At 36.6% G+C, this 17,697-nt stretch overlaps 1 protein-coding gene across 1 annotated transcript; it reads left to right on the top strand.

Annotated features, from left to right (window-relative positions):
- The first annotated feature begins 398 nt into the window (after positions 1 to 398).
- LOC125896009 (ras-related protein Rab-11B) lies at positions 399 to 10,587 on the top strand. The gene is made up of 5 exons (XM_049588297.1): positions 399 to 558; positions 2,700 to 2,895; positions 2,987 to 3,180; positions 3,286 to 3,366; positions 9,841 to 10,587. Exons 1-5 carry the CDS (start codon positions 519 to 521, stop codon positions 9,984 to 9,986), a joined length of 657 nt encoding a protein of 218 aa, XP_049444254.1. The 5' UTR covers positions 399 to 518; the 3' UTR covers positions 9,987 to 10,587.
- The last annotated feature ends 7,110 nt before the right edge of the window (positions 10,588 to 17,697 follow it).

Consider the following 17,697-nt stretch of genomic DNA (forward strand, 5'->3'; position numbering starts at 1 on the left):
AACTCTTTTCAGCCATGTCTCTCTCATCTAAACTTGTTTCCCAAGTTCTTCTCACCTCCAGTCACCTTTCTTCATCAAATGTTAATGAGCTGCTGACACCTGATTGGCTGATTAGATATTTGTGTTAATGAACAGTTGAACAGGTGTACCTAATAAAGTGGCCGCTGAGCGTGTGTACATATATATATATTTCAGTTTATGTGATAAAGAAGACTTTAATATATATGTTACAGAAGTAATCCATGGGGACAGAGATGTTGCTGTGTAACAGGAGTGACTCTGACTACACCTGGGCCACAGTCCCCTTTAATTTATGACTCTTTAATAACTAACCGTACCTGGAGCCATTTGCCGGTAGATCACATGACTGTGTTGCGTTAACGCAACTCTCAGCAGCTCTGCCCTTCCTGCGCAATGTGCGCATTGTCTTGTGTCATCTTGGCTCGGCAGCCTGGTCTGAGGGCAGGGAGATATCTGCTGTCATCACCGCAGTCTGACAAAGGTGGTCGCGCCAAACAATGGGGAACAGAGACGACGAGTATGATTTCCTCTTCAAAGGTGAGCGGAGCAGAAACTGCTCACAGGTGAACTTGTTGGATGCTGTTTGACAAGGAAACCAGCCAGGCTGAGGCTAGCATGCTAACTGCTAGCTGTGCTAACGTCAGTGGTCAGTTCTAATACCAGCTGGTGGTGGCGGCTAACTGTAGCTAGCTAAACTGTTTCCTGAGCTAGCTGTTAGCAGTTAGCTGTTCCTACACTCGTTATTTCTCGTTAACTTCACGTTTACTTTTACTTAACGTGTGTTTACTCGTGTCAGTGTTTGCTGTGTGTGAATTGTGTTCTTCTGCAGGGTTGACAGAGAGCAGGGCGGCTGGGGGGTTAACGTTAGCTCTGCAGGCTAACAGCTTGTGAGACGGGTGGAGCTGAAACGTTACTTGTGCAATAATTAAATTAAACTTTATTGCCATCGAGGAGAAGCTGTCCTCACCTTTAACACACCTTTAAGGTACAAAGAGTGGCGTATGTTCTGTAGAAGGCCTCGTAAAATCATCGTGTAGTGTGAAGAGCTGTGGTTCACTGTCATGTAGCTGCTTCTGTAATGTTGTTTTACCATCCACCACTTTGAGTCTGAGGTCTGAGGGCATATTTCCACTCCAAATATGTTTATTATATTACTTTATTAAGCAAAATAATATAAAACCAATTCAGTACACTAATAAAACTATAGCAGAGGAGCTAGGGGCATTTCACACCAGACAAAAATATTACAAAACATACAGATATTAAGTGTCTTGATAGCCTTAATGTCAGCAGAATTAGAGAGATATATGCTTTATTAATCCGGAGAGAAATGTAGGCGTCCAGTGGGTTTTATGACAAACACTATTACAGAAAGATAGAGAATATAAACATGAGAAATAAAAACACACAGCAGTGAAATAATAATTGAGCCACCAGGACTGTTATTGGCAATAGAGCAAATGTAAGATGATTAAATTAAAATGTAAAACTGTGGAAGAGTAATGAATACTGAAGATGATGTAAACTACAAATTGAAGACAAACATATGAACAAATGCAGTAATGACAGTGCAAGAATGAATACTACTGGGAAAAAAGTATTGGGAAGTGGTTTCACAAATTAGAAAGAGAAAGAAGTTTATTCATCCCCAAAGGGAAATTCAGCCTCCAGCAGCTCATAAAAGACAAAGACCAACAGCCACACTTCTCCTCCTCCTCATCATCAACAACAACACAGTGGTATTACAATAGACACAAAATAAAATCAAGTTTAAATAAGTGCATTAATAGAAATTTAAAATCAAATCCAGTTGTGGCTAATTGTCAGGATCCTCCAGGAAAACAACAAAACCCAAAGTATCCTGTAAAGTTGTAGTGCAGCTCTGGATCACACAGTGTAGAGGAGAGTAAGGTGTGTGAGTCCTGGATGTGAGTGTTTGTATTAGTCTTGATGCATCACTTTCAGAGTCTCACCGTCCCTTTCAGGCTGCAGAGGTAAATAACCATTAGATAGCCCGGGGCCAAGGACCTGCTCTGAGACTGATTTACAGGCGCGCTGTTGTAACATAAAGTGCTGTAATTAACAGGAAAGAGAGAGGCTTTGCAAGTCACTGACAGAAGTTTAGATGCAGGGATTTTAATACCGCAGAGGAAACAGTATCACATCTATCTGTGTAGTTTTAGAGTACAGAAGAAAACGAGGCCGAGGCCAGTGTGGCAGCTGTAAACCACCACCGATTAGATATCCTGATGACTCGTTACACAGGAACAGAGGCCTTGAGAAACTGTCGAGTCAGATTTCCCAAAGAGCAGGTTTTTGTCCGCTTCCTCCTGCATGACTCCCAGCAGGGCAAAGTCTGATAAGGATTGCTCGGTTCAGAAAGAAAGCAGCACAACAAGTCAGCACTTTCACTTTGCCTGAAAATGGCAGATGTTCGGTAACGTCGATATTTGTAATTCTGCAGTCGAACATCAGTCATTTGGATAAATGTGCCTCGTCATGTATTGATTAAGGTTAAAGGTAGAAACACGCTGCAGCAGCAGTAGATGAGGCAGTTTGAGGTTAAACCTGATCACCGAATAACTGCTGGAATGATCCGAAGTCTGAGAGACACATTTTCCTTGAACATTATTACACTATAAGTGTTGAATGAAATGTGTGTATTTGTTTGTTCACAGTCGTGCTGATCGGAGACTCTGGAGTGGGGAAGAGTAACCTGCTCTCCCGCTTCACAAGAAATGAGTTCAACCTGGAGAGCAAGAGCACCATCGGGGTGGAGTTCGCCACCCGCAGCATCCAGGTGGACGGCAAGACGATAAAGGCTCAGATCTGGGACACAGCTGGACAGGAACGCTACAGAGCAATCACCTCGGCGTGAGTGTTTCCTCTGTGTGTGTGTGTGTGTGTGTGTAAACACTGAGTACAGATATTGTTACTGTGTTCACCTGGTCTGTGCTGTCATCAGGTATTACCGGGGTGCAGTTGGAGCTCTCCTAGTTTACGACATCGCCAAGCACCTGACATATGAGAATGTTGAACGCTGGTTGAAGGAGCTGAGGGACCACGCTGACAACAACATCGTCATCATGCTGGTTGGGAACAAGAGCGACCTCCGCCACCTCAGGGCGGTGCCCACTGATGAGGCTCGAGCCTTTGCAGGTAAATATCCAAACTGTTGTAATAAAGCAAGCCAAGCCGCTCTTACAGTCTGTAGAATATTTTGTACATGTTTAAAAATGAATCTTTCGTTTCTTCCCATGATAGAAAAGAACACTCTCTCATTTATTGAGACGTCAGCGTTGGACTCCACAAATGTAGAAGAAGCATTCAAGAACATTTTAACAGGTAGGAAGAGCAACGCTCTCGTGATGAAGGTCTCAGTGTTGCACATCGGTCATTTGCAGTATAACATCATTACGTGATACAGGGCAAAATATTTGGCACAATGAGAGCAGAGTGGTGTTGTTCTCAGAGCTGTTGGCAACACAGGAACAAATAAGACGTCTTGGTTTTAATCATTGTGAATTAACTTCATCATCTAAAGTCTGTTTGCTGTTAAACTGATGCTGGTGAGTTTTTAAAAAAATCAGCAGTTTTGCTTTTATTTGATTATTTTTTAATTCAGGTATTGTTATTAAATTTAACAGTCATAAATGTTTATTTATTTGTACGCCACACATTAAAGAGGCAACAGATAGGATTAGTTTTTCTTTTAGCTTGGCGCCACCTAGCGTCAGTGGTGCTGCACTGTGGCAACAACCAAACTGAGCGTGGGGATCAGAGATAATGAATAAAATATAGGCTGTAAAGCCACCAGTATACCTCTATGTATATGTAGAATGAGAAGGTGTGTGGACACTCTACTAAATAAATGAGTAAAGAGACCGAGCAACAATTATCAGATTTATCTGAAGAAAAAACAAATAGTAATGCAAATAATTATAGCAGAATGCACAGTACCAGTACAAACAGCTCACAGTAAATGATACCAATATGTACAGTACCAGTACAAACAGCTCACAGTAAATGACACCAATATGTACAGTACCAGTACAAACAGCTCACAGTAAATGATACCAATATGTACAGTACCAGTACAAACAGCTCACAGTAAATGATACCAATATGTACAGTACCAGTACAAACAGCTCACAGTGAATGACACCAATATGTACAGTACCAGTACAAACAGCTCACAGTAAATGATACCAATATGTACAGTACCAGTACAAACAGCTCACAGTAAATGATACCAATATGTACAGTACCAGTACAAACAGCTCACAGTAAATGATACCAATATGTACAGTACCAGTACAAACAGCTCACAGTGAATGACACCAATATGTACAGTACCAGGACAAACAGCTCACAGTAAATGATACCAATATGTACAGTACCAGTACAAACAGCTCACAGTGAATGACACCAATATGTACAGTACCAGTACAAACAGCTCACAGTGAATGATACCAATATGTACAGTACCAGTACAAACAGCTCACAGTAAATGACACCAATATGTACAGTACCAGTACAAACAGCTCACAGTAAATGACACCAATATGTACAGTACCAGTACAAACAACTCACAGTAAATGATACCAATATGTACAGTACCAGTACAAACAGCTCACAGTAAATGACACCAATATGTACAGTACCAGTACAAACAGCTCACAGTAAATGACACCAATATGTACAGTACCAGTACAAACAGCTCACAGTGAATGATACCAATATGTACAGTACCAGTACAAACAGCTCACAGTAAATGATACCAATATGTACAGTACCAGTACAAACAACTCACAGTAAATGATACCAATATGTACAGTACCAGTACAAACAGCTCACAGTAAATGATACCAATATGTACAGTACCAGTACAAACAACTCACAGTAAATGATACCAATATGTACAGTACCAGTACAAACAGCTCACAGTAAATGACACCAATATGTACAGTACCAGTACAAACAGCTCACAGTAAATGACACCAATATGTACAGTACCAGTACAAACAGCTCACAGTAAATGACACCAATATGTACAGTACCAGTACAAACAGCTCACAGTAAATGATACCAATATGTACAGTACCAGTACAAACAGCTCACAGTGAATGATACCAATATGTACAGTACCAGTACAAACAGCTCACAGTGAATGATACCAATATGTACAGTACCAGTACAAACAGCTCACAGTAAATGACACCAATATGTACAGTACCAGTACAAACAGCTCACAGTGAATGATACCAATATGTACAGTACCAGTACAAACAGCTCACAGTAAATGATACCAATATGTACAGTACCAGTACAAACAGCTCACAGTAAATGATACCAATATGTACAGTACCAGTACAAACAGCTCACAGTGAATGACACCAATATGTACAGTACCAGTACAAACAGCTCACAGTAAATGACACCAATATGTACAGTACCAGTACAAACAGCTCACAGTAAATGATACCAATATGTACAGTACCAGTACAAACAGCTCACAGTAAATGATACCAATATGTACAGTACCAGTACAAACAGCTCACAGTGAATGATACCAATATGTACAGTACCAGTACAAACAGCTCACAGTGAATGACACCAATATGTACAGTACCAGTACAAACAGCTCACAGTAAATGACACCAATATGTACAGTACCAGTACAAACAGCTCACAGTGAATGATACCAATATGTACAGTACCAGTACAAACAGCTCACAGTAAATGATACCAATATGTACAGTACCAGTACAAACAGCTCACAGTAAATGATACCAATATGTACAGTACCAGTACAAACAGCTCACAGTAAATGACACCAATATGTACAGTACCAGTACAAACAGCTCACAGTAAATGATACCAATATGTACAGTACCAGTACAAACAGCTCACAGTAAATGATACCAATATGTACAGTACCAGTACAAACAGCTCACAGTAAATGACACCAATATGTACAGTACCAGTACAAACAGCTCACAGTAAATGATACCAATATGTACAGTACCAGTACAAACAGCTCACAGTAAATGATACCAATATGTACAGTACCAGTACAAACAGCTCACAGTAAATGATACCAATATGTACAGTACCAGTACAAACAACTCACAGTAAATGATACCAATATGTACAGTACCAGTACAAACAGCTCACAGTAAATGATACCAATATGTACAGTACCAGTACAAACAACTCACAGTAAATGACACCAATATGTACAGTACCAGTACAAACAGCTCACAGTAAATGACACCAATATGTACAGTACCAGTACAAACAGCTCACAGTAAATGATACCAATATGTACAGTACCAGTACAAACAGCTCACAGTAAATGATACCAATATGTACAGTACCAGTACAAACAGCTCACAGTAAATGATACCAATATGTACAGTACCAGTACAAACAACTCACAGTAAATGATACCAATATGTACAGTACCAGTACAAACAGCTCACAGTAAATGATACCAATATGTACAGTACCAGTACAAACAACTCACAGTAAATGACACCAATATGTACAGTACCAGTACAAACAGCTCACAGTAAATGATACCAATATGTACAGTACCAGTACAAACAGCTCACAGTAAATGATACCAATATGTACAGTACCAGTACAAACAGCTCACAGTAAATGACACCAATATGTACAGTACCAGTACAAACAGCTCACAGTAAATGATACCAATATGTACAGTACCAGTACAAACAGCTCACAGTGAATGACACCAATATGTACAGTACCAGTACAAACAGCTCACAGTAAATGATACCAATATGTACAGTACCAGTACAAACAGCTCACAGTGAATGACACCAATATGTACAGTATCAGTACAAACAGCTCACAGTAAATGATACCAATATGTACAGTACCAGTACAAACAGCTCACAGTGAATGACACCAATATGTACAGTACCAGTACAAACAGCTCACAGTAAATGATACCAATATGTACAGTACCAGTACAAACAACTCACAGTAAATGACACCAATATGTACAGTACCAGTACAAACAGCTCACAGTAAATGATACCAATATGTACAGTACCAGTACAAACAGCTCACAGTAAATGACACCAATATGTACAGTACCAGTACAAACAGCTCACAGTAAATGATACCAATATGTACAGTACCAGTACAAACAGCTCACAGTGAATGACACCAATATGTACAGTATCAGTACAAACAGCTCACAGTAAATGATACCAATATGTACAGTACCAGTACAAACAGCTCACAGTGAATGACACCAATATGTACAGTACCAGTACAAACAGCTCACAGTAAATGATACCAATATGTACAGTACCAGTACAAACAACTCACAGTAAATGACACCAATATGTACAGTACCAGTACAAACAGCTCACAGTAAATGATACCAATATGTACAGTACCAGTACAAACAGCTCACAGTAAATGACACCAATATGTACAGTACCAGTACAAACAGCTCACAGTAAATGATACCAATATGTACAGTACCAGTACAAACAGCTCACAGTGAATGACACCAATATGTACAGTATCAGTACAAACAGCTCACAGTAAATGATACCAATATGTACAGTACCAGTACAAACAGCTCACAGTGAATGACACCAATATGTACAGTACCAGTACAAACAGCTCACAGTAAATGATACCAATATGTACAGTACCAGTACAAACAGCTCACAGTGAATGACACCAATATGTACAGTACCAGTACAAACAGCTCACAGTAAATGATACCAATATGTACAGTACCAGTACAAACAGCTCACAGTAAATGACACCAATATGTACAGTATCAGTACAAACAACAGTAGACACAGTGGAATTATACCAATATGCACATGTAAACAGTCCCCATTCTAGAATAAACGCTACCGTATGGAAACCATGCGGCTGGTTAGAGCTCAAATTGAATGGGAAACAAAGTCCAGTGTTCACTTAGCTGGGCGTAACTTAGCTGGGCGATGTCCGTGGATAGCTGCCTCCGTGAGAAGAGAGCAGAAGGAAGGGAGGGGGGTATCACTGTCCGAGGGCTGCCGAAGAATGGCAACCAGGATGTCAGCCGACCAACACTCGCTACCCGCTCCCGGGTTGCGGCGATTTGCGATGCTGGCCAGCTAGGAATGAACTAGCAGCCAGTACAGTCCAGTCCTCTCTGGTCTAGCTAACATTTAGCCGTGTTACTTACTGATCCATTAGAAAGAAAGCTAGCTGGACATGGGTTTTGAAGCCTCTTTGGTCACGGAGCTCCCTCCATCTCTTGAACGCCTGACTGAGGTTTACTCTTGTTTTTCCTCTTCTTTTATCACTCTCCTTTTTGCTCTTCTTTGCCTCCTCACACAGAGGAGCTCCTTTTCTTTTGCTAGGACGTTTTTCACTTGTCTCCAAACTTTGTCCGTCTGCCATTGTGCTCGTGACTCAACTATCTCATGCCCAACTCCTCATAAGGACCAGCTCCAGTCCCTGATTGGCTGACTGACCAGTTTCACAATACATGACGCGTTTCCCTGCTGTAAAGCAGGTTTTTTCTGCGAAATTTCGGCACCAGTGGCAGAAGCTTATTGCAAAGATTGCACAGCCACTAAGTAACCTATGTAAACGCTGATAGTCTGATTTTACTGTGGCCACTGCCCTGTGTGACCCACATTATTTTCATCATGATATGTTTAGGAAAAGATGCTAACTGTTGCCTCTTTAAGTGAGGGATAACAACAATAATAATAATGACTTTATTAAGGACTCAGAGAGAGGTCATAGTGTTCCACATAAAAACAGACAATTGTCTATGTACAACAAAACAATATGTATATAAAACAGACAAGAAATACCCAACACTGCATTATGCAAGTTCATATAAAAGACAATATGATGCTGTTCTCTGAGACACAGCGCTGCACATATATCAATATATTGCTAAATTTACACGTTGCTCCTCCTGTAGGAGCGCCACAAGGGGGCAGTATGTAGCAGGGTCCAAAATGCTCTGAAAAGAGCGATCTTCACATTAACTGAACACATACTGAATTTGCAAGCAAGCATATCAACTTGCGCGTACAACTTGCAACACTGTCTGTGGATATCTTTGTCATAATACAACACATTTTCCTCAGCATTAAAAAAACAGAACGTACTATACAGAGGCAAAGTCCCTCCTCTTCCTTTGGACCACTATGGGAACTTACTTTGGAAAAAGTATGTTTGGTAGTCAGTGGCGAGGGACAGATACTTTTTTCATCCAGTTCGAATTGTGCTAGTGATTACACATATGATGTCAGTTTAAAAGGTTTGTGACAGTACCATTTAGTTTTGTCTGCTGCTCAGTGAATTAGCCTGGATCTCATGCAGTACTCGTCACCAGCACAGCCATTACCTTGGTGCAAATGGAAAATTATTTTACCTCGTGTGTTTTATCCAGCGACTCCAGGTCTCTTTTATCTGCTAGGAAAAAACGTGACACACACAGGCATCGAAGCTTCAGCAAAAAATCTGTCTTAAATTTGGTTAAAAATCGTCTTGAAAAGGTCTTGAAAACATTAAATGTCTCTTACCTGTTGAAACCCTGAGTCTTCCTTTACCACAATAATTCATTTGGCATTGAATTAAATGACAAAACATCTGTCACTGTCAGGGAAATGAAATATGTAAGCTGTTCAGTTAGCTTGATGTTTTACCATTTTGATGTGAGGCTGCAGTTTTATCAGTGCCACAGCTCATTTACAGAGAACTGAAGTCTAAACATCACGAGCATCACTCTGTTTTTCTTTCTTGCATTTCTCTCTGCAGAAATCTACCGCATCGTGTCACAGAAGCAGATAGCGGACAGATCTGCACACGATGAGTCTCCGGGCAACAACGTAGTCGACATAAGTGTCCCCCCAACCACTGACGGGCAGAAGGGCAATAAACTGCAGTGCTGCCAGAGCCTGTGACACTCATCCTCCGCCTCTCCACATCCACCTCGACATCACATCACCTGTGCACTTTCTGTTCCCATCGCTCTGCTCATGGCCAACTCCCTCGTCACTCTATCCTTTATTTTTCTTTCTACCTTTAATTCTGTTTTATATAGGACTTTTGAACTCACTCGTGCTCTTCTCTTCTGCCATGAAAGAAAACTTCAAGAAGCCTTTATGTCATTGGTCAGTTGAGTTGTTCGTGGAGTTAATGTGAAGGTTCCTGCAATGCAGGAACAAGGCAGTTGTGCTGTCTTAATGAAGCCTGTGAAGTTGTAAGTTGTGTGAACTGAACTGAAACTCTGTCGTGAACAGGGAGGTTGTGAAATACATTTCAATGGTTACCACTAGATGGTGCTGTGTAAATAAACTACAGGCAGTTACTCCAACATGGTGAAGCAGTATTATGCATTTGACAGCTTGGTTCCTCAAACTTTCTTCTGACATCAGATAAGTTATCATGCCAAAAATGTCCTCATTATGTATTTATTGAAGAATATTTGGCTTAAGTTGTCATTGTTTTACTTTAAATTCAAGAACTGTATAAATTTACAATAAAATTCTTGACAAAAGAGAAGTGTTGAGTTTATGTCAAAGTATCTGCAGGAATCCTGGGGTACATTTAACACCGTTTCAAAGAGCTTGTTTAAGACCCTTCCCATACATACAGATCTTATTGTTGCCACTTGGAGCTTTAACCAGTCACATCAGTGACTCACTTGAACTTACATCGACTATATATATTGTTTGTGCTGTAAGATGGCACAGCTGAACAGTATCAGCTTGTGATAACTCCATGGACCAATGTGTCAATGAATTTCACTACATGTACTTGTATAACCTGTAAAATGTCAAAAAACAAACAAACTCAGCTTTGTTTGCATTAAAAAAACAACAACAACCAAAGCAACCAAAAACAAAATAACGTAAATTAAGTTATTCAAAAAAGTTACTGTATAGTCCGCCATAAAAGTTTTATTTTGAAATAAATCATAGCATAGTATGCAATAAAAATTTGAAAAAGTTGTCATATTATCCCGTTAACATTTCATTCATGGTTTTGTATGTCATAAAAAATCATCTGTGAAAGTCATAGTGTATTAAGCTGTGAAAATTTAACCTAAAGTATGTCAAGTATATCATCAAGTATGTCATCAAATTATTATTAAAAATCATAGTATAATATACCAAAAATGTTTTAGAAAAAAAGTTGTAGTATATTTTGCAAAAAAATAAAAATAAAAACAATGATAGTATTGTATGTCATATAAACCTCAGCAAGAAAGTCACAGTACAGTATGTCACAAAACTGTTGTAAAAAAAATTCATAGTATAATATTTCATACAACTTTCATAAAACAAATCATAGGATGCCAAAAAAAGAACCTGATCAATAAAGTCATACTGCAGTACATCATAAAACTAAAAAGGTCATGGTATAACACACCTACACATTTTAATTTAAAAAACACATAGTATAGTATGCCATAAAAATATTACAAATGTGCCATAAAAAAATATCATGAAATATGTTATAGAATGTCACAAAAATATAATAATGTGTCATAGTAAAGTTTGCTTTAAACATATAAAGAAAAGTCAAAGTACAGCATGTCAAAAATAGAAAGTGATAAAAATGTCAAAATGATGTATTGAATGTAGTATGTCATGAAAACATCAGAAAATATCATAGTATAGCATGTCAATGAAACATGAGTAAGAAATGTCATCATATAAATGTAATAAAAATGTCACAGTATAGTATGTCATAAAAATGATCATGAAACATCTCATAGTAAAATGTCTAAATAACATGATAGTACAGTATGTAATAATTATATAACTGAAAATGTCATAGTATAGTAAGTCTTAAAAATATCATTGAAAAATCTGTTGTATAGTATTATTTGAAAATATGATAAAAAAATGTCATAGTATAGTTTGTCATATAAATTTAATAGAAATTATCATTAAACATTTCATAGTATAATGTTAGACAAATATGATAAAGTCATAGTACAGGTTGTCATAAAAATAGGATTGAAAGTTTAACAGTTACAAAAAAATGTCAGTATAGTATGTCACCAAAAATCATAAAAAAACGTCATAGTATAGCATGTCGTCAAAAATCATGAAAAAAGTCATAGTATAGCATGTGGTCCAAAATCATGAAAAAAAAAAATCATAGTATAGCATGTCATCCAAAATCATGAAAAAAGTCATAGTATAGCATGTCATCCAAAATCATGAAAAAAGTCATAGTATAATATGTCATCAAAATATCATTAACAAAGAAGTTATAGTATAGCATGTCGTCCAAAATCATTGAAAAAGTCATAGTATAGCATGTTGTCAAAAGTCATGAAAAAAAGTCATAGTATAGTATGTCATCAAAATATCATTAACAAAGAAGTCATAGTATAGCATGTCATCCAAGATCATGAAAAAAACGTCATAGCATAGCATGTCGTCAAAAATCATGAAAAAAAGTCATAGTATAGCATGTCGTCCAAAATCATGAAAAAAGTCATAGTATAATATGTCATCAAAATATCATTAACAAAGAAGTTATAGTATAGCATGTCGTCCAAAATCATTGAAAAAGTCATAGTATAGCATGTTGTCAAAAGTCATGAAAAAAAGTCATAGTATAGTATGTGGTCCAAAATCATGAACAAAAAGTCATAGTATAGTATTTCGTCAAAAGTCACGAAAAAAAGTCATAGTATATAGTATGTCGTCCAAAATCATGAAAAAAAAGTCATAGTATAGTATTTCGTCAAAAATCATGAAAAAAAGTCATAGTATAGCATGTCGTCCAAAATCATGAACAAAAAGTCAAAGTATAGTATTTCGTCAAAAATCATGAAAAAAAGTCATAGTATAGTATTTCGTCAAAAGTCATGAAAAAAAGTCATAGTATAGTATGTCGTCCAAAATCATGAACAAAAAGTCATAGTATAGTATTTCGTCAAAAATCATGAAAAAAAGTCATAGTAAAGCATGTTGTCAAAAAATCATGAAAAAAAGTCATAGTATAGTATGTCGTCAAAAATCATGAAAAAAAGTCATAGTATAGTATGTTGTCAAAAAATCATGAAAAAAAGTCATAGTATAGCATGTTGTCAAAAAATCATGAAAAAAAGTCATAGTATAGTATTTCGTCAAAAGTCACGAAGAAAAAGTCATAGTATAGTATGTCGTCCAAAATCATGAAAAAAAGTCATAGTATAGTATGTCATCAAAATATCATTAACAAAGAAGTCATAGTATAGTATGTGGTCCAAAATCATGAAAAAAAGTCATAGTATAGTATGTCATCAAAATATCATTAACAAAGAAGTCATAGTATAGTATGTCATCAAAATATCATTAACAAAGAAGTCATAGTATAGCATGTCGTCCAAAATCATGAAAAAAGTCATAGTATAGTATGTTGTCAAAAATTATGAAAAAAGTCATAGTATAGTATGTCGTCAAAAAACATGAAAAAAAGTCATAGTATAGTATGTCATCAAAAATCATGAAAAAAGTCATAGTATAGTATGTTGTCAAAAATTATGAAAACAAGTCATAGCATAGTATGTCGTCAAAAAACATGAAAAAAAGTCATAGTATAGTATGTCGTCAAAAAACATGAAAAAAAGTCATAGTATAGCATGTCGTCCAAAATCATGAACAAAAAGTCATAGTATAGTATTTCGTCAAAAGTCATGAAAAAAAGTCATAGTATAGTATTTTGTCAAAAATCATGAAAAAAAGTCATAGTATAGTATTTCGTCAAAAGTCACAAAAAAAGTCATAGTATAGTATTTCGTCCAAAATCATGAAAAAAAGTCATAGTATAGCATGTCGTCCAAAATCATGAAAAAAAGTCATAGTATAGCATGTCGTCCAAAATCATGAAAAAAAGTCATAGTATAGTATGTCGTCAAAAATCATGAAAAAAAGTCATAGTATAGCATGTTGTCAAAAAATCATGAAAAAAAGTCATAGTATAGTATATCGTCCAAAATCATGAACAAAAAGTCATAGTATAGTATGTCGTCAAAAGTCACCAAAAAAAGTCATAGTATATCGTCCAAAATCATGAAAAAAAGTCATAGTATAGTATTTCGTCAAAAATCATGAAAAAAAGTCATAGTAAAGCATGTTGTCAAAAAATCATGAAAAAAAGTCATAGTATAGTATGTTGTCAAAAAATCGTGAAAAAAAGTCATAGTATAGTATGTTGTCAAAAAATCGTGAAAAAAAGTCATAGTATAGTATTTCGTCAAAAATCATGAAAAAAAGTCATAGTAAAGCATGTTGTCAAAAAATCATGAAAAAAAGTCATAGTATAGTATGTCGTCAAAAATCATGAAAAAAAGTCATAGTATAGTATGTTGTCAAAAATCATGAAAAAAAGTCATAGTATAGTATGTCGTCAAAAATCATGAAAAAAAGTCATAGTATAGTATGTCGTCAAAAATCATGAAAAAAAGTCATAGTATAGTATTTTGTCAAAAATCATGAAAAAAAGTCATAGTATAGTATTTCGTCCAAAATCATGAAAAAAAAGTCAAAGTATAGTATTTTGTCAAAAATCATGAAAAAAAGTCATAGTATAGTATTTCGTCAAAAGTCATGAAAAAAAGTCATAGTATAGTATGTCGTCAAAAATCATGAAAAAACGTCATAGTAAAGCATGTTGTCAAAAAATCATGAAAAAAAGTCATAGTATAGTATGTCATCAAAAGTCACCAAAAAAAGTCATAGTATAGTATATCGTCAAAAGTCACGAAAAAGTCATAGTATAGTATGTCGTCAAGTCACCAAAAAAAGTCATAGTATAGTATTTCGTCCAAAATCATGAAAAAAAGTCAAAGTATAGTATTTCGTCAAAAGTCACCAAAAAAAGTCATAGTATAGTATATCGTCCAAAATCATGAAAAAAAGTCATAGTATAGTATGTCGTCAAAAATCATGAAAAAAAGTCAAAGTATAGTATTTCATCAAAAATCCTGAAAAAAAGGTCATAGTATAGTATATTGTCAAAAATCATGAAAAAAAAGTCATAGTATAGTATTTCGTCAAAAGTCACGAAAAAGTCATAGTATAGTATGTCGTCAAGTCACCAAAAAAAGTCAAAGCATAGTATGTCGTCCAAAATCATGAAAAAAAAGTCAAAGTATAGTATTTCGTCAAAAGTCACCAAAAAAAGTCATAGTATAGTATATCGTCCAAAATCATGAAAAAAAACTCATAGTATAGTATGTCGTCAAAAGTCACAGTGTAATATGTCAAAAAAAGTCATAGTGTAGTATGTGGAAAAAAGTGATAGTATAATCTATCAAAAAAAAGTCATAGTATCGTATGTCAAAAAGAGTCATAGTGTATTCTGTTAAGCAAAGAAAGGATTTCCGCACACTTACATCTGTGCTATACACTTTAATGTGAGCTTTCGGTCTAGAAGACCTTCATCAGAGCATATAGTGTAGTCTCTTAAAAAAGAAAATGGTTTCGTATCTCAAAAAGTTCTAGAATGTCGACAAAATTCGTCCCAGCGCCATAATGTGGTATGGTGAAAAATGTGATAGTATAGTATGTCGAAAAAAATGTAGACAAGTCATTCTATACTATGTAAAAAAAAAAAAGTTAAAAAAAAGTTAAAATAGGTCATAGAATAGTGTGTCGGAAACAAAGTCATTGTATAGTTTGTCTAAAAAATATTTATAGTATAATTCAAGCAGTATAACATTTATAGTAGAGTATGTCGAAACAAAAGTCATTGTAGATGAAGTCATAAAGAAATGTTCAAAAAGTCATTGGATAGTACGTCAACAAAAATTGTTAAAAAATGTAATAGTATAGCATGTTGAAAAGAAGTCATGGTATAGCATGTCACGTTTTGTCTTTTCTTCACTACAGTGATCTGGTCCACACTGTCCCACCTCACTGGTTGCTGCTGTGATGTAATTGTGCCAACTCCTCCCTCCATGGCTGCTATTAACAAATGTAACACATGTAACAGTCACCACACCTGACCCTGACCTGATTTATTGATGCTACGTTTAAATAAATGATGCTAATTTCTTGAACACAAAAGCCGATTATGTTCTAAACAAACATCATATAATACATAAACATCTTGTGATGGTGAGGAAGACACAGTGAAGTCAGACTCATCGTCCTGCTCCAGATGTGAACACAAGAAAAAGGAAGAAAAAATGGTTTCAAGATGAATGTCTAAATAAACTTGCCTTCATGCATGACAGCTGGACAAGTGCCTTAAGATTCATATTAACTGATTTTCAATGAAAATGCTGAAGAGCATTGATTTAAACTTGTCCTCAGACTTGTGATGTTCTCATGCATCAAAATCTCTCAGGAGTGTGTCTCACTGCTGTCCACATGGGGGCAGTATTTCACCATTTTGTTGTTAGCTGACTAAAAGAGGAGGAAGAAAACAACAAGATATTTTTCTTGTTTGTTTGGGGTTTCGGTGACGACTAAGATCTCTGTGACACTGATGTCATGTAAACTAAACTACTGGTAGTGAAGGCTGTGAGGTCATCAGTGCGTTAACTGTGAAAGGTTAAAGTCTCACCAGCTTTAAAACCAGATTGAAATTGATTCTCCATAACTTTTAATTTAATCTGACGAGTGTATGACATTATTCACACTGTAAGTGTATATTATATATTATTATATTATATTATAAGTATGTAGATTCAACCTAATTTAATTTAATTCTAATTTGCATTTTAATTTCTTGTAAAATTGCTGAATAAATGAACTTGCCTTACTGCTTTTGTCCTCACTCACTCATCCAGTGGTGTAAGATGGTTACAACAGGCTCTAGTGCACGCTGTTGTGCACATATCGTCTTTTCACATGATTAAACAGAGACTACTGTACCTATATATTACCCAGCAATCATCACTGCATCTATATATGACAAAAACACCAAAGAAAATACAAAATTATTCATTTCATTTAATCCTTAATAGGTTTTTTTTTTTTTTTTACAGTTTATATGGACGAAGCACAATTTTATTATAAACAATAAACATGACACAGATGGATTTGCCTTCTTTAAGGGCATATATAGCAAATGGCACCTTTTTGAATCTAATGAGGGTTCTTCTTTGAACAAAGGCATATTTCTAAGGTAGCAGTCACACAAAATGACCCATTCTCCGCCCAAAACATTGTTGGAGGGCCCACTCTCTCTATGGGCCCCCTAACTCACAGGCCCCAGCGCAACTGCACAGCCTGCACTATCAATATTTACGCCCCTGCATCCATCCATTTTCATCCTCTTATCCGGGGCCGGGTCACGGGGGCAGCAGGCTGAGGAAAGTCTTCCAGACGTCCCTCTCCTCAGCGACGCTTTCCACCCCTCCTGGAGGTGTTCCCAGGCCAGATGAGATATATAATTCCTCCAACTTGTTCTGGGTCTGCCCCGGGGCCTCCTACCAGTGGGACGTACCCCAAACACCTCTGATGGGAGGTGTTGAGCAGGATCCTGATCAGATGCCTGTAAGATTATTTTTTCAGCTTTTGCTTTTGTTTGACAGGACGGTGTGAAAGGGGGAGAGAGAGGGGATGGTGACATGCAGCAAAGGGCCCCAGGTTGGACCCGAACTTGTGGGTGCTGCGGAAAGGACATCGCCCTTGTACATGGGATGCCCACTCTACTCAC

The sequence above is a fragment of the Epinephelus fuscoguttatus genome, linkage group LG10, assembly GCF_011397635.1.
Source record: "Epinephelus fuscoguttatus linkage group LG10, E.fuscoguttatus.final_Chr_v1".
Lineage (NCBI taxonomy): Eukaryota > Metazoa > Chordata > Actinopteri > Perciformes > Serranidae > Epinephelus > Epinephelus fuscoguttatus.